The sequence below is a fragment of the Vombatus ursinus genome, unplaced genomic scaffold (genome assembly GCF_900497805.2).
Source record: "Vombatus ursinus unplaced genomic scaffold, bare-nosed wombat genome assembly UNPS02014489.1, whole genome shotgun sequence".
Classification (NCBI taxonomy): domain Eukaryota; kingdom Metazoa; phylum Chordata; class Mammalia; order Diprotodontia; family Vombatidae; genus Vombatus; species Vombatus ursinus.
Genome location: NW_020954267.1, coordinates 292,891 through 315,330, shown reverse-complemented (window position 1 = coordinate 315,330; position 22,440 = coordinate 292,891). Strand labels below are relative to the sequence as shown.

Sequence of the window (22,440 nt, the reverse complement as noted above, 5' to 3'; positions counted from 1 at the left end):
CCCCTCCCTCTGCTGCCCTGCCTGGTGTCAGTTACAGCCAATAAGATGCCCTCTGGTCTCCACCCCTCCCCTCCCCCCATGTCAGTTACAGCCAATAAGATGCCCTCTGGTCTCCATCCCTCCCTGCCCCTCCATCTGCTGTCCTGCCTCCTTTTCTGTGTGGTCGTCCCCTTTAGATTTTACGTTCATTGGGGGCAGGTACCATCTTTCTTTTTTATTAATTGCATCCACCACCCTTAGAATGGTATCTGGCACAAGCAGGTGCTTAATGTTTATTGGTTTGGATTGAATGGTACTTGAGGAGCATTTTAATTTTTTTTTTTATTTTTGTTTGTTTTTTTGGCTAGACAATGGGGTTAAGTGACTCACCCAGGGTCACACAGCTAGTAAGTGTTATGTGTCTGAGGCTGGATTTGAACTCAGGTCTTCCTGACTTCAGGCCTGGTGCTCTATCCACTGTACCACCTCGCTGCCCCCACTATACCACCTAGCTGCCCCTTGAGGTGCATTTTAAAGAAAAAGAGGAATTCTATGAGTCAGAAGTAAGGAGGTCATGCATTTTAGGCACGGGGAAGCCAATGCAAAGGCAAGGAGACAAGAGATGTAGTGTAATGAGCCCTAAGGACCAGAAAGAAAGCCCGTTTGGCTGGATCACAGAATGCAGAAGGGGGAATAATATCCAGTGGAGCTGGAAAGGTGAACTGAGGCATACTCTATAGGGCCTTAAAGGCTACACAGAAGAGTACACACTGTATTCTAGAGGCGACAGGAAGCCACTGGAGTTGGTGGAGTGGGACAGTCACATGGTCACTGTACCCCAGGACAATTCAGGAGACCAATGAGGAGGCTGTTGCAATAACACAGGTGAGAAGTGATGAGGGACTGAGCTAAGGTGGAAGCTGGGCGAGCTGGAAGAAAGGGTTGGATGGTTGAGAAGCTGTGGATAGAAAGGACAAGATTGGGGAACTGAGTGGATATGTGAGATGAGTGACAGAGAGAAGAGGAGAGATTAATGCTAAGTTACAGACCTGAGATACTGGAAAGATGGTGGTGCTTTTGACAGAAACAGAGAAGTATGGAATAAGATGGTGAGTTCAGTTTTAGACAGCTGAATTTAAAATGTCTTGGTGATATCAAATGTCAAATTGGCAATATTGGGACAAATCTCAAGGGACAGACTGGGGCATGATGTGTAGATCTGGCACTCTAAAGGTCAGAACACTTAGGGTGTGGGGGACAGCGAATGCAAAGGCACAGGGTAGGCGCTGAAGCATTGTGTGAGAAGAACAGCAAGAAGGCCAATATGGCAGAGGGCTGGAAGAGAGGAGTGTGTACAAAATACGGCAGGGCAGGCAGTGCCAAGCTCCACATGCCAAATTGAGGAGATTTTATTTAGTCCTATAGATAACAGGAGTTTGCTGGGTAGAGAGAGGACACTGTCAGACCCCTGCTTTAGGAAAATCACATAGGCAACAATGTGGAAAATGGACTGGGTCGGGGCAGAGACTTGAGTCGGGTAGACCAAGGAGAAGGCTGACGCAGGAGTGGTCCAGAGATAAGCAGGAATTGAGCTAGGATAGTAGCTGTGTGTGTGAGTGAGAAGGGGACATAGACAAGAGATGTTGTAGAGGTAGAAAAAGCAAGATCTGGTCACTGACTGGCTAGATGAGGCGAGTGAGGGGTAGGAGCTGACGGCGGCACTGAGGTTGTAAAGCTGGGTGATCAGAAATATGGTGGTGGCCCTGGACGTGAGGACATTTTGAAGAACAACCATATGGAGCTGGAGATATCTGGGAGTCACCTAACTTGAAATGTCCAAAAGGCAGCTGGTAATGTGGGACTCAGGCTCCGGAGAGAACTGGGCTGTATAAATAGATCTAGGAATCATCTGCGTAGAGATGATAATTAAACCCACGGGAGATGGTGAGAGAGCACAAAGAGAAAAGAGAAGAGGCTGAGGACAGAGCCCTGAGGGCCAACCCCAGTTAGCAGAAATGACATGGATGAAGATGCAACAAAGCAGTCTGAGAAGGAACAGTGTGACAAGAAGCAGGAGAACCAGGAGAGAAGGCCATGATATAATCCAGGGAGGAGCGTATCAGAGAAGGTGAGTGGCAGAGCGATCCAGAAGGATGAGGATGGAGCTTTTTGGTGACAATCCCTTCTAATACTGGTTTCTAGATAATAATGCCCATTTTCTACATATCTTCCCAGTACCTGGCTTATTAGAAGAGCTCAATAAAGAACTGATGATGCAGATTACTAGCCTCAAACAAGAATGCTATGTTGCCTTCAAGGCAATCTGACACTACCTCACATAAGGTTTTATCACAAAGAACGAGCCCTAAACTTTATTATAGAGTCAAGATTCATTACCTATTGGGAAGACGGATTCTTTTGATGGCATAATTGCAATCATCAACTTTGTTTCTAGCTTCAAAGACCACTCCAAATCCTCCACGACCCATACACTGGATTGGTTCAAAATCTGTTAGATATCTGAAAAAGAAATTTTAATAACACATTTTAAATATTAAAAATGCAGGAACAAAGAGCCCAAATCTACATCTTTAGCAGATAACCCACAAGAAGTCTAAAAGCTGAAGAGAACTCGTCATGCCCACTATATGTGATCCTCCTCACTTCACAATCACGTTTTTGTTATCCACAGAGAAAGACACAGCTACCACTTTGGTCTACTTAATTCACTCAGGCTACCCACATGAAAGAGAAAGGTAGACTAGTTATCTTTTGTTACCTTCAATATTTCAAGAATCTGTAATTTCACTGATGTGGGTACTTACTCCCTCCACCAATGCAGATTGCAACCTCTCTAGAATGGTCCGTGAGAGTTGCTGTGGCTGGCAATGATGAACCTCTCCACCTTAAAGCTGGCCCTGAACAACTTAAGTGTGCTCCATCACTGAGCTCACAGTTGGAGGTTTCTAGGGGGCCCTGCCAGAGGCATGCCTCTCTGCTGGCTTAGCCTTTGGAAACCCAGGGTCACCTCCATGTGACGATGAAAAGGATAAAGAATTGTCATCATGACTCTAAGTTTTACACCCCCTTGTTGTCTTCTGTGTCAAAAACTTTAAATCAGTTTTGGTCAGGAAGATAAGATTGATGCTATTGAGCAAAAAAGGGATTTTATAAATCAGCTCTCCCCCTTCATCTCATAGATATGGAAACAAAATGTGAATTGACTTGCCCAAGGGCCCACAGATAGAAAGTGATCTGTGTACTGATGCATTTTATAAATGACGAAGCATGACATCAATACGGCCCGTCATTACTATCTAACTTCCAAAGCTACAAAAACACACATCCTAGTTGTCCAGTGCCCTTTACTGTCTCTTTAGAAAGCAAATGCTTTTCTGTCTTCTTTGGGAATCGGAAAACAAGCTTCTATTTCACTGGGAATAATTTCTCCTTCTAGTAATGTCCAGTAATCCTCATCTGTGCTCTTCTGTCCTATCATCCAGAGCACAAACACAAATTCCTCAGCTCTCTACACACTTGTACTCCCGACTCTCACTGCTGCTTTAAACGAGACAGTTTGTCAGTAGCATTGTCTCCTTCTTTGTCTTGGTACATAGACCTAAACTGGATTTCATTCCATTATATCAGAATTATTTTTAGCAGATGATCTTTCTAATTACCAGTCCTACACAACACTGCCAGAAGGGATTATTGCATATGGTGGGAGAGCACTGGACAAGATGTCCTCTAAAGTCCCCTCCAACTCTCAGGATTCTCTCATCTACAACCTTTACATATCAGCTCAGACGGTTAATTCAGCCGGCTAGAACATGGTCCTGATGAGGACAAACAATAGATTCAACTCTCTATGAGCATATAAAAAAAGGCGTTACAGTCATCATCTGCTTCCCTCACTGGAACTAGTTAAACTCAAAATGTGAGTTCCTGGACACAAAGGGACAGATGAAAGAGATGTGTCCCTCCCTACAAATCCATCCTTACCTCTGAAAAAAAAAAAAAGCAGCATTCAGTCACTATCCTGTTAATGGAGGACGTGATAGGAAAGACAGCCCACTACACAGACATTGTCCATCTTATGAAAACAGATAATTATCACCTTTTACTTAAGGGGATTATGACTATTATAAAGGTCCACATATTGCAAACCAGCCTCCTCCCAACCCACTATCAAACGTTCAATGATTCCACAGTTACTCATTCAGACCCCTCATTTCTCTAACCTCTTATTTGATGATTGCTTGACTGAGGAGCTACTTCAGAATTCACATTTTCACCAGAGTCCAGACACAAGAAAAGTTTACTAATGAGCTCAACTGTTCTCAAATCTGATGGCCTTTTCTCAGTCACAAGTTACGATGCTCTGGGATCTCTCTGTGCACAGCTTTTGGCTCTGCAGACCACCCTGGATTCTCCACCTAATTGTCTGACTCTTCCTTCTGTCTCCTTTACTGGATCATCTTCTGTCTCCCACCCCTTAGTGCTGTGCTCCCAGTGCTCTATCCTGGGCCTTTTCTACCATCCACTCTCATGGCGCCATCATTACCTCTACATGGATGACTTCCACCTGTATACATCCAGTCTCAGACTATGTTGTATCTTGAGTTTCAGGCCTGTGTCACTCCTTATCTGTTATACTTCACCACTATATTTCCCATAGGTATGACACACTCATCACCTCCAAAAAGAAGCTCACTATCTTTCCCCCAGACCCTTCCCTCCTCTACACTTTCCTATTTCTCTTGAAAACACCACCATAATTTTAATCGATGTAGGTTCACAACCTCGGACACAGCCGTGGAATCACAGAACTGGAGCTGGAAGGGATGTCAGTGGTCCCTTCCAGTCCAACCCATACACCAAAGGACCGTTATAATGGACCTGACAAGCAGTCACCCAGCCTCTGCCTGAAGACCTCCAGAGAGGGAGAAGCTACTCCCTTGGACGGCAGCCCATTCTGCTCTGGGACAGCTCTTCTTGATGTCCAGTCTCTGTAGGCCTCTTTTCAACTTCTGGGGTCAAAGAGAACAAGTCTGATTCCCCTCATTAAAGGAGAGCCTGGGAAATACTTGAACATAACTGTCATCCCCCCAAAGCCTTCTCTTCCCTTAAACTGTCTTCCTACATCACCGACTCAAGGCCCTTCACCACGCTGATCGCCCTCCTCTGGGTACCAATGTCCTGGCCCAGAACCAAATATACTATTCCAGGGGAGGTCTGATAAGGGTAGAATGCAGTGGGACTCTCACCACTATTTGCAGCAATGAAGGCCTTTCTTCATGTAATCTGGGCTTGTATTAGGTTTTTTGGCTGCCACATCACATTGCTGACTCATACTATGGTCCACCAAGACCCCCGTATCACCCTCATCCAGAACTTTGTCAGCTCTTGCCTCCACTACTGCCACATTCTCCTGACTTTTCACCCCGCATCTCCAAAGCACTTCAACTCAGCTGCCAACATCATCTTCCAAAAACCATAAGCTACTCTCCTGCTCAAGTCCTTTCTGTGGCTCCCTATCTTGAGGGTAAAACAGAAACTACAAAATCCTTCACCGCTGAGCTCCAGTCTGCCTTTCCAGACATTTAGAATGAAGAGGTAACGGAATGTGTGGGGATTGAGGGCTTCATTTTAGATGTTAATGGTAACTTTCATCCCAACCTGAAATACTAAGGTGGCAGGACTTTCAGCTTCTGCTTGTCCTTCTCTATTCCAAATGCTAAGAAGCAATGAGACAATGAACAGATGGGCAAAGAGAGCAGTTCACTGGCTGACTGAGCACCTTCCCAACCACCAAGCCGGCTCTACCTGAGAATTCCAATTATCCATGTTTTCACCACCTCCTTTATCCCCAAAAATCAAAGGCTGAATGACAAACCCAGGAGCCGCATAGCCAGTGCACCTTCCTCTGAATGTAACTTCACCACTTCCTTTTTTGGTTTTGTTTGTTTTTGGCAAGGCAATGTGGTTAAGTGACTTGCTCAGGATCACACAGCTAGTAAGTGCCAAGTGTCTGAGGCCAGATTTGAACTCCGGGTCAGAACAAGTCCTGACTTCAGGGCTGATGCTCTATCCACTGCACCACCTAGCTGCCCTTACTTCACCACCTTCTACAAAGGTATCTACTCTGTTTCCTTGGTTAGGAGACAACCTGCAGAGTGGAGGGAACCTTGGCTTTTGCATCAGGAGGCGCTGGGCCCAAACCAGGCTACTTCCTACCTGTGCATCCTTCAGGTTCTTTGTGTGAGAAATGAAAGGTTTTCACTACATACTCTGACCCAGGAGGCAGTTTTCTCCCCCTACCTCATCTACTGTGCCAAATGTTCAATTTCCATCTGTGAAAGTCCTCTCACTTTCTCACTTCTTATTTCCCACACACAACATCAGGAAAAACAAATAGTTCTTAAAAGATTAAGCAGCTTGAGAGGATAAACATTATGTTCCAAACAACAAGTAAAGGCTAAAGGCTATCCAATAATCTAGCGAAAACAGATACAAATTTAAGTGGTTGATAACTGAGCACAGAAGTTAAGTTATGCTAGGTTTCATTATCATTTCTTCTCAGATATAGTGGGCTCTCATCATATCAGACAAACATGTATCTTTAACATTGTGACACTGGACTCTTACCTTGATGTATATCCAGAGGACTTGGAGTCCGCCCAGCTACTGTCACTCCCCTCACCACTTACGGACTCATACTTATTATCAGTCTGACACTGAGTTTCAGATTCCTTCCTTTGCTGATATTGATGAAAAAAAGAGTTGTCCCATCAGCATTTCCATATGGTACTACTAAAAGCCAGTAATCAACAATAAGAAAAACAACACCATCCAAAATAACTATGAAATGTACCAAATATATGAGTTAACCTACTAAGACATAAATAAGATTTATATAACTACAAAACACCCCTCACAGAAATAAAGGTAAGCAAATGACTTAGAGAGATCTTCACTGCTCATTAGAGGGCCATGCCAATATAATAAAAACATTAATTACAGAGGTGCCAGATGTATCTGCAGCACAACTGGTGTGGCTAATGCTTGAAAAATCATTATATGCTGTCAATGAAGAGAAATGCTTCCAATGATATAAAAGCCAATTACTGTTTCCAGTTTTCATCGTCTTAAGTATAAGATCTAAAACTCTATGACACCAAAGTGAATATAAAAAGGAGGGATAAAGAAAATCTGTACAGGTTTTCTATATCCATAAAACTTTCAAATAAATCCCGTTAAAATTACTTACTCTATGAGGATTCGGGTGGAACAGCCGGCGCACAATAAAAGTTGTTGCTATAATGCAAAACAGGATGGTCGCGACTATCTCTTTCCACCAGTGCAGAAGGAGGACAGGGTCCTTCTTCCGGGTATTTTTGTTATAATTGATATTGTCGAAAAATCTCACAGTGATCTGCGTGCTCCGTTTGTTCCTGTCTCTCTTGTAGTATGGTAAATAATAGCCATTATCTTTAAAAAAAAAAAAAGAAAGAAAGAAAGAAATTTGTACACAAAGATTAACTGAAAAATCACTTGTAATAAGTTAGAGATAAAAAAAGATGAAATGAACTCATTTTATCTTTCTGTTTTAAGTCTGCCTGCAAGCAGCTCATCTACAACTGAGTATTTAGTTGAAGCTAAAGGTCTATCCAGTTAGCACCGAATCCTTTTTTGGCAGGTCTAAATAAACTCAAACAGTCCAGCTCACTCCCGTTTGGTTCATTTAAGACTTTGCCAAAGATGAGCTTCCCCTGAAGTTTCCTTCATTGGTAAGTAACCTGTACATTAAATTGATTCTACCATGGAATCCTAGCACATCAAAGTGGACAAATCATTATTTCTTTTAGGCACTGTTGAAACACCAACACACAACATCCTAAAATACTTAACCCGGAACACTTTCCTTTTTATCAGTTTTGGTAAAGAAAAACACAACTATTTCTATGCCTTAGCAGCTCACCGTCCTCCATCCAACTTCTCACCAGACTATAACCTGATAATCAAGCCCACGGCCATCCTGTCAGCTCCTGGTGGGCTCCCTTTCACTGTGTGTCTTCCAAAACCCACACGAGCATAAGAAAGACCACTTGTCTGGGACTTTTCTAGGGGACTCATGTTCTGAAACAGGACAAAAAAGCTGACCTCTGATGCCCCTCCCACCTCTACAACTGATCTTCTTTATTCTGAGGCAGCATGGTGGAGGATACAGCGAGCTGGCTGACGTGTGTTGAATACATAACTTCTTAGTGCCTTAGGGCCTCAGAAACTAGATGTCACTGATATCTGCTGATCTACATCAGCATGCGTATTCTACTCAGGAGTTCCCTACATCAATAAAATTACAGGACCCAACGAAAAAAATCATGCTACATAAGCTAAACTTATGTTCAAGAAAAAACACCCCCCCCACTGCTCTACCTCCAAAACTTCTTTGTATCTCCTTTATCTGCCTTTATAGTAATACTATATGATAATCGGACAATTATCCACCAATTCTCATTTTTTTCTGTTATTCACACTTACCATACGGATACTGCAAAATGGAAAGTGCACCATTACTATATTCTTCATGAGAAAACTTGTCATTACTAAGACATTTGTCAAATTCATCAGAGCCCACCAAGACAGGAGTCCTAGAAGGAGAATCTACAAATAGAAGGGGAAAAAGTCTCAATCATATGTGATGACGTGAATGAAAACTCCTTCATAGTTAAGTATTCTAAATAGGTTTTTGCTGAGAAAATGCAGTTTTTGTCCTGAATACTTCATAATTATTAATGGTGAAGAGCAGCATGTTAAAGCATATTTTATGAACCATAACATTCAGTATAGAAACAGTTGTCTGTACGACATAAAAAAGTTGTAATCTGCACTTTACCATTAAAATCTGTTTGTAAAGAAGGTGAACATTTAGCCCTCTGGTTCATCAGTAAAACTTGATCTTTCAGTATCATACAGAGAGTCTTAAATTTATAAAATGCCTAAACAGCCACGGCAAAGGTGGTAATGACTAGGACTTATGAGAATCTTAAAACTGTACAATAGGGTAAATGTTTTATTACTTACGAATTAAGGGCTTCCATTTGATTGTGGGCAAAGGAATAATTGCATTTTCATTATTGACAGATTCCAAAGCCTTTGGGTTCGTAGGAAACTTTTCTGAAATCCTGACTGATGACTGCAGGTACAGCTGACCTCTGTACATCCCTAAAGGGTAAACCAGACAACAATGATCCCACCAACAACGAGAAAGAGGGTTATTTTTTAGCTCTTCTCCCATGAATGATATGCTAGAATCCTCTTTTCAAAGACAAACAACGTAGGCCAGAAAGAACTCAAGTTTGGCTAATAAATTATTCTGATGATACTAAAAAATACTAGGGGCAGCTAGGTGGCGCCGTGGATAGAGCACCAGCCCTGGATTCAGGAGGACCTGAGGTTAAATCCGGCCTCAGACATATAACACTTATTAGCTACGTGACCCTGGGCAAGTCACTTAACCCCATTGCCTGGCCAAAAAAAAAAAAAAAAAAAAAAAACCCCAAAACAAAAAAACAAACAAACAAAAAAAAGAAAATACTACTTCTTATGGACCTTGGCTGATGATCACAACTGAATCTAAAACATAAATAAATTTGTATTTTGCTCCTTTGGGCACTGAGATGTATATTATAGGTCTTATCTACAAACGTTCAACCAAAAGATAAAGACGGAAGCTGTTTTTGGATTTCTCAAGTCATAATCTATTGTGGTTTCACTCTTGAATGTGTCTATGTGTGTAATCAGTTACTTGCATACATGCTATATCCCCTCATGAGGGTGAGGACTATTTGATTTTGTCTCTGTAACCTGCCAGCTAGCACCCTGCACGGAGAAGGGGCTTGGTAAATGTTTGTCAAACTGAATTTAATCTCACCAGAAGAGAAATTACACTACATAGCAAATAATCAAAGGGAATTTCATCCTTCCCCCCCCACTTTGCTCTAATCTGAACAAAATGTTACATAGATTTCCTAAGTAATGCTCCCTCCAAATGTTGGCTTGTCAAAGGTACTGACCCATGTTTCAGATTACAAACTCTTGGAAGACAAGAATCATCTAAGAGGGAGGGGGAATGACGGGTCATACATGAGACGAGCAAAGAAGAAAGCATCTGAAACACCACTGTGGGTATTGTGATAGAGATTAAAGCAAACATAAAGTAATGCTATGACACAACTCAGGGGGCCCCACCAGCCAGTAGACCCAGTGTGGTCACACTATTTCCTCCAGTGCTATTTAGCAGCAGGCAAGTAGAAGGTGACATTTTATTTTCAAGTACTGATCCTTTTTTGAGACTGCTGGAGTAATTATGGGAGAGGAAGTTTAGAAAATAATTTTCATGAATATTTTTTAAATGATAATTACTGCATTTGTGAAAAGCACCATATTAAAAACTCAAGTCTTTCACTGGCCATAAGAAGACTAGCATTTTCTTCAAATTCATGGCTGAATAAATGGTTAGAAAACATGAATGTGGATCCTACATTTACTAAGCTTCTTTGGTATAGGTCCCCAGGCAAACAAAATTTAGACAAGACAGTCCCTTCCCATCATTCCCCCTCCCTCTCACAAGGGAGATATTAAGTGACCATATCAGAATGGGAGTCAGGATACTAAATGAAAGCAGCGTTTATAGTGACCAACCTAAGACTTGGAGGTTAACCAGGAACTGCAAAAATGATGACTTCCACTCAGCCTTACTCTACGAACGTCTGAAGTCAAAATGAAATAAGAAAAGCCCAGGTCTTCAGGCCCACAATCCCTACGATAAAGGACATACTCTCCCTTACCTAAATAGACACTGTTCTCAGTGGCTCCTCGGGCAGCTTCCACAATGTCTTCTTCATCTTCTAGAATTTCACTTTCAGATGAGTAACTTGTATCGTCAAACAGACTAATTGGAATGACTTTCCCATCTTTAACCAACCAGGCCGAAGCAATTGGAGTGCAAAACTGAACAAAGAGAAGGTTAGAGTTGGACTTTACCATCCAAGTGGCCATCTGTGCACCTAATTCATGCAATTGTATGTAATCGGAATTACAGAAGGAACTCAGTGCCAGGAGAACCCCCACACCCAAAGGATGGTGTCTCTTCATCCCGCCAGAGTAAGCCCTGCAAACCCCACCGACACCCGGCAATTCTAACTCTGCCTCTGTAGTACCTGATACTCCCACTCCAGATGTCCGCCCTTCTTGCTAAAGGCTAGAACCTTCCAGTCGGTGACGGAGACCTTTATCACAGTGTCCTGCAGGGCAGCTTCCTGTTCCTCCACATCTGAAATGATTTTAGACTCTCCTTTTTTAACACTGGATTTAAAATTACTTTCAATAAATCCGGCTCTAGTTTCCATCTCTGGAACGTAGCGCAGTTCAAAGTGGCCAACACTGAAATTCCACCTTAAATTTACAAAGACACATTTTAGAAATTACATTTAAATAACAAAACTAAGCATACCACTTTTCTAGCTTAAAGAAACACATACCAAAGCTTTAAGTTTTGACGAAAGGAATCACACCAATTTTGTCTCAGTACTTGAACATACTGTCGTGCTGACTTATGTCAGTAGAGGGTGCACAAGAGCTTTTAAAACATCGCTCTATTATGAAGATGACTTAACACTTTACATTTTGAGCAGAACATTTTGAATATGTGTGGGTTTCAGACATTGATGCTCTTTCCACCCAAACATTCTAACCCAGATTCAGAATGGTTTTATAGAAGCAGAACACAGTAAAGTAACTGTATAGATGACGCTAGAACCAAGCCACCTGCAATCTGCCATCTCTCTATTTTAAAAATCCAGTCCTGGATTTGGAGTCAAAGGACCTAGATGTGAATCCTAGCTCTCTTATTCAGCACCTGTGTAAACCTGTATAAGTCATTAACTTTATCCAGGCTTCAGCTTCCTCACCTGTAAAATGAGTTGGACCAGATGACCTCCAAGGTCCTCATCTAACTTTAAAACCTATGTGTCTATGACTCAGACATTGAGTTTCTGAACCTACCTATCCCAATAAAACAATAATACTGGCTCTTTCAAGATACTGTTTTAGTTTTTCAATATTTAAAAAGTCACTGAAGGTCATCTGTTTATGTAATGTCCCAGGAGTAGAAAAATAATTTAAATATTGACAAGGTATTCTCTGTCACTCAGCTATAAAATAGCTGGGCTGGAAAATGAGTCATCCGACTACGTGACTCCTAGTACAGACTACATTTAGAGAATGGATCTTAAGACATAACAGCTTCCTGCTGGTGAAGCCCTGGCTGAATTATGTGACTCAGCACTCCTTCAAGTGCTCTCCTTCAAAAACGTGTCTACATGCACATGTCAAAACTACATAAGATTCCTTAAAAGACACAACAAGAGAAATAACTTTGGTGACCTTCAGAACAGAAAGATCAAGGAGGGGCATAGCACAAGCCAAAGGTGTGGCCAGTGTTGTGATAGAGGATGTGCAGTGTGGATTCCATGATGAGGTCACAGAGAGGTCCTCTAGATGCTCTTCCTTGCATATGATATGGTGCTAATTGTTACCAAGTACTGGATACTGCAGAGCCTCCTGAGTGAGATCCATGATCACTCCAGAGTTCAGTAATTATTCGTACCAAAGAAAAAAAAAAAAACCAACGGAAGAAAAGTGTCTATTGTCCATGTTATGACATGCAAAAGGACACTCAACCTATAAAGGCCATCCATCAACTTTTATGTCTTAGACAGGCTGCAACAGACAATGAGTTAAGCCCAGAACTGAACAGAAAGAGAGTGGTCTGGATTGCCTTTGGGAAAGTACAAAGTTTATTTTAAGGATCACAGGCTTCTCCTAGAAACATAGGATCACATGTGTAACCCCTCTGCTGGAAGAATATTGCTGAATGAATGCAGATTATAGAACTGCTTGAGCAACAGCAGCTGAGCCCCATTCCAATCGTAATGGAGAGGTACATAGTGGGGTTAAGCAAGAGGTAACATATTACACAGAATTATGAGAAAATGGCATAAAAAGATGGCACCAAAGCAATGTATGATCTACAAGGTGGGCTGGTTGTGTGGCAAGAGTGAGCCCCAACCAATGGATAGCCTCCACATTCCTCAATATCCTTACAAGGTCGAGCAGACTTGAAGACAGCCCTTCACAATTGAGGGGGATAATGCCTGAGAAGACTTGGAGGAGAACAGGCCAGAACAGGCAGGCATGGACAGTTGTGATCTGCATCACCAGAAGCTATATCTGCATTACTGAGACGACACCTCCATTGGTGTGCTAGATACAGTCCTTGGGCCACTCTCTACTAGCACTTGGCAAGTCAAACCTCTAAGAAGAAATGTATGACTCCTGGTCTTACACAAAATTCTGAATAGTAACAAAATACTTCCTATGAATACGCACTTCTCATGGCCGCTCCGTGGTCCAACAGCCCGGACCGTTTTCTGCGTTCGATGCAGAAGGAGAATGTCTTCTTGCTCTAACTCCTCATCATCCCATCGGCGACAGCCCATGGATGAACAAATATACTTCACCTGAGAAGTAGTAAGCAACAAAAACAATAAGGCACTAATATCCAAAAGATACAAATAACAAGAGAATAGAGAAAGTAATGTAATTCTTGGAATTAGAAAAAAAAAAAACTAAGTGATAATAACAGTAACAAAAACCCAAATAGATAGTGTTTGAAGGTTTGCAAAGCACTTTACCAATACTATTTAGCGTAATCCTCATAATGATCCTGTGAGACAGGGTTTATTATTATCATCCTCTTTTCAAAAATGAGAAAATTGAGACTCAGAGAAGAAGTGGCCTTCCCAGAATCACACCGAGTCAGTGTCTGAGGGGGGATTTGAACTCAGGTCTTCTTGAATGCCAGTCCAGCTTTCTACTCCCTACTATGCTGCTTTTTCAATAACAGTTTTACAACATGCTTTCAGACCAGTTACTTCATTTGGCACTCCCTGTAATTCTTCATATGCTTCTTTCACAGAAACAGGCCCTCGGTAAGTTAGGGGATATTGCCATGTCAGTAAAAAACAAGTCCCAAGAATGATATTTATAACACCAGTGTTTGGTGGTGTTGTCAGACACCTTTTGTAACAGCTTAAAAATGTCTCCAAATTTTTGCAAAGAAGGAATCTTAGCAGGCACTAAATGAAAACCACCCAAAAAATAACCCTGCTCTGGTACCAGTTTATGTAGTAGCACCTAGAATCACAAAGCTGAGGATTCTTAGATTTGGAAAGGTCCAAAGAAATCATCTAGTCCAGTGCTTCTTATACTGTGGGTCATGACCCCACATGCTGAAGGGGTTGAGAATGGAAAAAGTTTAAGGAGCCCTAACTAGTCTATCCTGCTCCCTCATTCCGCAAGTAAGAAAATTCAGACTCAAGAAAGATGAGGTGACCTTAGAGTGGTCAAGGAGTGCAGCACAGGAGGGAAGGAGACCTTCTGACTCCCAGGGCAGGAGACCTTCTTGAGGTGACATCATGTTACCTTAACAACCTCACCCAGGTGCATTGGTTGGGAAAGGGGGAGGGCACAGCAAGGAGATACTTCTGCCTTCTCACAAAGTCAAAAATGAAATGCATGTGAAAACATCCTCAGATATGGATTCTTTGGCGTGTACTCATTGGACTTAACTCTTCTAGTAAGTGTCATCCTAAGTCCACCCACAGCATATTGTGATTTACAGACCTCATAGTTAGAATTAAGGAGGAGAAGTTGAGTTTTAAGTCCTTTAAATCTTTCCAATCAACTCTTACTGCCACAGATGTTCTAATTTCTACTTCCAGCCCCAGTCCCTAGGTCATTGTTCTTGGTCTGCAAGATAATGGATTACTTTTGTTAAGTTTCGCTTGTTTGCTAGAGTAAATGAGAACTTACATAATAAAAGTATACATGAAAGCACTCTGAATTCTTCAAAAGAAGAATATAGAACAATAGCCCTCAAGTATCACTTCTTCATCATTTCCTCAGTACTACATCCTTTGGTGCCATCTTTCCTTCCCTATCCCCAAAACAGAGATCACATCTATTCACTCACCTTTCCACTGTGTGCACTGAGCCCATACGTGGTAAGAGACTTTCCTCCAACCAAAACAACATCATCTCCAAATTTATACGAAGACTCAAGCAGAGACTCCACTGTGAAAGGAACTGCTTCCATGCTTTCCCGTTCTCGGTCCCACTGGAAGAGGTCTCCATCCAGGGAAGGAATGATCATTTTATTCCCAAATACCTAAAATAGTAACATTACTTTTTAAAAGTCAGGCAGTTTAAAACAAGGCCATTAGCTGAGACTTGGGTCGTTTTGACAAAACATCAAACTATGGGCATGGACATTAGGAAAATTAAATAGAGGCTATCTATGCATTTCATTCCAAAACCATCATTACAGTAGGCAATTATGGGATTGATCCAAGGATAGGCTACTCTTGAATATAGGTCATGGCCTTAAAATACCTTTCAAAGAAAAAAAATGTATATGCATACGCTAAAAAGTCACTTAGGCTTTATAAAACCTGATTTGGGGAAAAACATATAGCCTATCTTCAGATCCATATGGTAAGTGCCACCCTCCTGCGCCATCCAAAAAAAAAAAAACCAAACAAACAAAATCAAAAGCCACTCAAAGATGTTTTAATTAAAATTAATAACTTGAGTGATCTTTCTTCATTTAGCAAACAACATAATACCAAGTTAGCACGTGTAAGTAGTTATTAAACAAGGAAGGATTACAGACGGAATTGCATTGCTTATGCAATTTCTCCTAAATAAGATCCAACAGAAAATAAAATTTAGTCACAAAAGGTAGTCAGTCTATTCCAGAATTAATTGTTACTACTCCTTAGAAACTACTTTCAAGTTCACAACGAAGTTTGGAGCGGGGGGCTGCTTGCTTCTCTTTTTTAACACTCGAAGGAAAGCCAGGCACTGTCTTCTTCACCTGGCTCAGCTGAAGAGTGTTCCAAACACAGACAACACGTGGCCCCTCATGTTCCCACACCTGGGCACTACACGGTCAGAAGCACTGCTAATGCCTAAGATTCTGATTTCTTTTTTCATAATTGCAAAGGGAAGCCAACAAATTCAACAGAAAAATGTAGTTTATCTCACTTTAGAAACAGAAAGCATCACATCCACAAATAAAACATTATTAATAGATGAAGAGCCCTGTGAACCTAGAGTCCCTTTACACTGGACCTTTTTGGTGAAACTGAGTACAAAAGAACTCTACAGCTGCATTTATTTTTGAAGCATTATGCTTATTAGGTTTCACATGATCAAAAGAGAACCTTCTGTAGGAAACAGGATGGTTTCTGAAGCAGCTTCTGTCAGTCAGCAGAAAGGCCAGACAACAGGCAGTCATCTGCATCAGAAACAGAGGCAGTTTGGTCCAAGGCCCAGGCGCTCGACTTGCAGCTCCAAGGCCAGGGTTTCCCCTCTGCATTTATGAGCTCTGAGAACTTCGGCAAGTCACAAAAACCTCTGGGGACCTCAATTTCCTCATCTATAAAAGAGTGATAATTTCATCTACTTCCTGGCATAACTATGAGAATCAAAGGTGCTAGCTGTGGGAAAGGTCTTTGTAATCCTTAAGCACTAAATGTCCATAATTTACACTGATAGAAGGTGTCGCATGGAGATGGGCGCCCTGAGCATGAATCCTGTACTCCTCTCATCAGAGAGTATCAAACATTTGCTGGGCTCCTGACCAATTGCTGCGACAGGCAGATGAGATTCAATAAACATTTATTAAGTGCTTCTTTTTTCTTTCTTTTTTTTTTTTGGTGAGGCAATTGGGGTAAAGTGACTTGCCCAGGGTCACACAGCTAGTAAGTGTCAAGCGTCTGAGGCCGGATTTCAACTCAGGTCCTTCTGACTCCAAGCCCACAGCTCTATCCATTGTGCCACCGAGCTGCCCCTTATTAAGTGCTTCTTCAGAGGCAGCAAGGCAAGAGTGGACAGAGAGCTGGCCTCGAAACTAAGAAGGCCTGGGATCAAGGCCCAGCTTGGACATACATTGGCTTCCCCCTGAGGCCTTCAAGTGACTCAAAGACTCTTAAGTTACAAAAAAGGGAGCCAACATGTTAGATGACAAAGTCAAGATCCAAGAGATCTTGACAGACAGATTAGAAGAAGCTGATCGGATCTACCAAGATGAAATCAAATGAAGATAAGCCTGAGTCTTCTACCTGGGTTAAAGAAAATCAGCTTCACAAGTACAAATCTAGACAGCTGTTTGCCTAGTAAAGATCATGGCCTTTGAGTGGACTATCACTCAATGGGAGTCAACTGGCTGACAAATCACAGAATCAGGGAAGCTGATGTGACGTAATCCAACTCACCCAAAAAGGAAGTCCTACTCCACATGCCAGACAAACGGCCATGCACACTCAGAAAAGGAAGCCTCTCCAGGCCCACTTCTGAGGGGCAGCCAACAAAAAGCTAACGCAATCCCAAGCTGCAGGAAGAGATGCCTAGTGTCCAGCGCACAAGAGGTCACCATCATGTTGGACTCCCCCTTGCAGTGTGGTATTCATGGTTTTTTAATCATTTTAGTTGTTTTTATTTTATCATTTATCGTTGTATTTTTATCAGGTTTACTTATTTACCATGGGTTTGTTTTTCCAGGAAAACTCTGATCCTTGATTTGTCTCCAGTTGTCCTGTCTTTAGGGCTGTGGCTTCATGTGTTCCTTCAAAATGTGTGACTCTTCTGGAGGGACCCCGGGGGGCACCGTGAACAGAAAGTTCGGCCTTGAGACAGAAAGACTCAGTTCAAATCCTATCTCAGCCACTTGCTTACTGGATGATTCTCATCAAGTGACATAATCTGTCTGCCTCAGTTTCCTCAACTGTAAAATGGAGATAATAATAGCACCGATCTCTCAGGGTTGTTTTGAGAATCAAAAGAGATAATATTTGTAAAGAGCTTAGCACATAGTACCTGGCACAGTAGGCACTACGTAAATGCCAGCTATTCATATTATTGGCAGCTAAGTGGCACAGTGGATAGAATGCTGGGTCTGGAGTCAGGAAGCTGGTGTCAGATACTTCCCAGCTGTGTGACGCTGGGCAAGTCACTTAACCTTCTTTGTCTCAGTTTCCTTATCTGTAAAATGAGCTGGGGAAGGAAATGGCAAACCACTTCAGTATCTCTGCCAAAGAAAAAACAAAACCCAAATGGGGTCACGATGAGTCAGACATGACTGAAACAACTGAACAACAACTAAATTGTGATGATGATGATGATGATGATAATGATTATACTCAATCTGAAGGAATAAATCAGAAGAAGACCATTAACAAGCTGGCCGGCAGCCAGATGAAGGCCACGAGATTAAGTGACTGATGAGGGGCCTTGTGACCTTGCCCCAGAAAGATCAGGTCTGTGTACTGAGACTGTGTAACACGGAGAAGAGTTCAGTGATGGCGTCATGGCTGTCATCAGATGTTTGAAGGACTTACGTGGGAGAGGGATATGGCTTGTTCTATTTGGCCTTACAAGGGAGAACCAGGAGTAATGGGTGAAAAGGACAGAGAGGCAGAGGCTTGATGTCACTGAGAATTTCTTAACGATTCCATTTACTCACAAGTGGGAAGCCCTGCCTCTCAAGGTGGAGGCTCCCTGAAGCCTTCAGATGGAGGCTGTTTGACCATTTTGGGGCATGATGTAGAGGGAGATTTCTGTTCAGGTGCAGCTTGGACTGGAGGGCCTCTGAGATTATCTGGTTTTGGTTTTGGATACAGTGAGTTTGAGGTGACAAGATGCACAGCTGGGGATACATAACCAAGCAGTGAGTGCGGCAGTGAGAACAAACTTAGGAGATAGCTGTGTTTTCTTTTGAACACTTACACATTTCTGAACATAGGGAGCCTAACCGAACTAAGCTAGACATACAAATTTTTTGTTTTACAAGAAGGTGATCAGTGGCACCATGGAGGGAGATAAGGCCACGAAGGAAAAGTGAAGAGAGAAGAAGAGAGGGTCAAGGACAGAAACTCAGTTTGCCAAATTGAGGGGGCAGGAGAAGGAAGAGAAGCCACTGAAGAAAGCAGGAAAGGAAAGAGGGCAGAGGCAGGATCTGGTGATAAGGTAACTAGGGACCTTTGAAATGACAAAGTGGTTCAACAGATTTCTCGAGGTTGAGAGGAAAAAAGAAGAGGGGGAAGAAGAAAGTCTCTGAAGCCACGACTTGTGACGCAGGTGCTGCAAGCATGATTATTCCCTCATCACAGATGAAGAACCAAAGCTCAGAGATGAAAAGACTTGCTCAAGGTCTCAGAGTAAGCACCAAACCCTGGAGCAGAAGCCACATCTCTGCCGACTCCAAGACCAGCCTTCATTCCATGAAACCACAGGGCCTTCCCAGGAGCCTGGCAACAAGTGGAAAAGGAAGCAGGGTCAAGGTTCCTGTCTGGGTTGGCTGCAAAGCAAAGCTTTGGTGTGCATAGACTTATCAGAGAAGGAAGATCATCTTCACATCTCCTTCAGACTAAGAAAGAAAAGTCCATTTTGAGTACTACAATACCACTGAGGTATCTATATAACTGGATTTTCTAATCTAAGCTCTTCATGGTGTAGTAGAAAGATTTATAGTAATTCGCCCTAAGTTTGGCTCCTTACTCAGCCACTTATTAGCTACATGAGCCTAGTGAAATGTCAACCTAAGCCTCAGTTTACTCATCCATAAAACAGGGATAACGCATTACCTACTTCACAGGACTGGGGTGAATTAAACTCAGTCATATGCATTACAACATCTCACTTCATATATTCCTTTTGAAATTAAAAAGAACTCCCCTCACAATAACACTGAGGTAGGGCAGAGCAAATACTACTATCTCCATTTTCTAGATTTACTAGCTCGTGTCAGGCAGCTGGTGTAAGCCAGAAGTCAAACCCAAGGCTCCTGACTCCAAGTCCAGTATTTTTACTACCACACCTCACTCTGAAACCATAAGGTATTACTAAATATAAGTTACTGTAGTAGAAAGTTTTCCTCTTTCATGCTTCATCCCTTTAAAATTGTTTTTGTTTTCTCCAGTGAAAATCTTTCTAAAACGGATCACATCTTTTCTTCATAACTCTGAGCCTTCATTAGAAACAAAGAATTCTAAAACTTGAACTAGAAAGGATTCAGACACCATCTAGTCCAACTCCCTTATTTTAAAAATGAGAAAAGAGTCCCAAGGCCACACAGGTACTGTCAAAGGCAGGATTTGAACCCAGGTTCCCTGACTCCAAAGATAGTGCTCTTTCAGCAGTACCACATCAATTAATTATACTGTGCTTTACTACCATCATTGTCACAAGAAATAATGGGCCAGACTATTATACTTTTTTGAATTCTTGCTTCTGTTTTCTATAGTTTCTCACTTCTTCTCTCCCTCTTAGGCTACTAACTGTCATCTCTTACTGTCCCCCTGTGTCTAACAGAACCCCTCCTAATTCACTGCAGGATCAATCGGTCAACAGGTACTTATTAAGAGTGTGTGCCATGGTCCATGAACGTAATGGAATATCATTGTGCTATCTGAAATGATGGGTGTTATGACACCAGAGAAGCAAGGAGAGATCTGCATGAACGGATATGTGGAGTGAAGACGGCAGAGCCAAGAACACAAGATACACAGTGACTACAACAATGTCAATGGAAAGAACAACTATACACCCAAAAATCAAAAGTAAATACAGCAAAAATATAAAGATCAAGCAGCACCCGAATGAAGAGAGATGAGAGGACACCCCCACATTCCCCCTTTGTGGAGGGTGGAGGTCCACAGGTGTGACATGTGGCACATGACACAGTCTTTCTCAATGTATCAATCAGTTATGCTGACTTTTTTTTTCCTCTTGAAAAAGTCTTATTGGTCACATGGGAAGGGTCTCTGGGAGGGGAGGGAACCTGTGTGCCCCACTGTGCTAGGCTCCATAGTACAAACACAAAAGTGAAATAGGCCTTGCCCTCAAGAAGCTTACCTCCTAGAGAGAGGAATTAACTTTTCCCTTACACTCAACCTATACTCCAACCAAACTGGACTATTCTTAATTTCCTAAACATATCTTATACGTATACTTTCATGCCTTTCCTCAGGCCATACTGTCTGCCCAGAATATCTCCCTCTCACTCCCCACTACTCTACCTGTCAAAATCCTACCCACCCCTTAAGGCTTAATCAAGTGCCACCTTTTCCATGAAAATCTTCCCTGAAGCTATCTCTCCCTGTTCTGTAGTCCTATAGTACTTAGGGTCAATATACTCATTTAACACCAGAAGTCTGCCTGTATGAACAGGCTGGAAAGCGCATAGAGAACCAGACTCATAGGAGGAAGAAATGAATTGGAATCTTGTCTTAACTTTAGCTGAGTGACCTGGGCAAGTCACCTGTCTCCTAGGGTTGTTGTGAAAAGCTTTGCAAACCTCAAAGTGCTCATCAATGCTGGCTCATAGTGTTAGTATTATTATTAGCATACTTATCTACACACACACACGGCTATAAGCAGCTGAACCCAGAAAATATCATTAAGTACAGCACTTCTGTCCATTCTGATGACTTTAAGATCTTCGACTATCCCTCATTCCTCTCCTTTGTTTTTTAGTAATATCCAAAGGCCACCAGCCACTCCCCCCCCCCAACTTTTACTAAAGCTTATATCACTCCTTCGCTCTTCACATTCTTTTCTTATGTCCATTTTCTTTTCAAAGACCACAGGTCACATATTGTGGAGAACATCCACCTTCATGTTTGGATACTTAGGGAGATCAGCCCACAGCCTACTGTAGTGTGTGATTTTTTCCATTAGAATCTCCTATATTGCTCTCATGTTACAATACATATACTGTCAGCAAACAATAATTTACATGTTTATAGTGCTTTACAATTTATAAAGAATTTTTATATCCATTATTTCACTGGTCTTCCCAATGGCCCTGTAAGGTAGGTAGGGGAGGAATTATCCCTGTTTCTACAGCTGAAGAAAGACTGAGAGTGATGACGGGGCTTGCCCAAACTCACAAAGCAGATACTTGAATGTCCCCTAACTTATATGTAATCTCTTATTTTTATATCCATGTCTATATATTTTTATGTTAAAACACTGTCACCAGAATTTAATGATAGGTATTTAAATTAGTCTCATAGTCTCATATATAATTCTTTAACATGGAAGGAAAAAAATGAGTATTATTAAACAAGAAAGGAAGGAGTAAAGGGTAGAGTAGCTGGAAAGAAAATCCATTTTTGTTCAGTTCTCCTAAAACTTTCAAGTGTTTCCTAAATAAGTAGAATATATCTATAGATCACTTTGATTCCTGAGTAAGACCATGCTCAACAGGAAGGGATTCAGTGAGAATAGACTACCAGGTAGAAAAATAAGGTGAGAGTAACAATTTCCTCC

At 41.9% G+C, this 22,440-nt stretch overlaps 1 protein-coding gene across 1 annotated transcript in view; it reads right to left on the bottom strand.

Moving 5' to 3' along the window:
- EIF2AK3 (eukaryotic translation initiation factor 2 alpha kinase 3) overlaps nt 1-22,440 on the bottom strand; it is a 70,810-nt gene that overhangs the window by 20,629 nt on the left and 27,741 nt on the right. Inside the window, exons 3-11 of the mRNA XM_027861175.1 lie at nt 15,080-15,274; nt 13,435-13,565; nt 11,205-11,439; nt 10,833-10,995; nt 9,067-9,207; nt 8,524-8,646; nt 7,250-7,470; nt 6,628-6,740; nt 2,377-2,499 (exon numbers count right to left, since the gene is read on the bottom strand). Of these exons, the coding sequence (XP_027716976.1) occupies nt 2,377-2,499; nt 6,628-6,740; nt 7,250-7,470; nt 8,524-8,646; nt 9,067-9,207; nt 10,833-10,995; nt 11,205-11,439; nt 13,435-13,565; nt 15,080-15,259 (1,430 nt within the window). The 5' untranslated portion in view covers nt 15,260-15,274. The remainder of the gene's footprint in view (nt 1-2,376; nt 2,500-6,627; nt 6,741-7,249; nt 7,471-8,523; nt 8,647-9,066; nt 9,208-10,832; nt 10,996-11,204; nt 11,440-13,434; nt 13,566-15,079; nt 15,275-22,440) is intronic.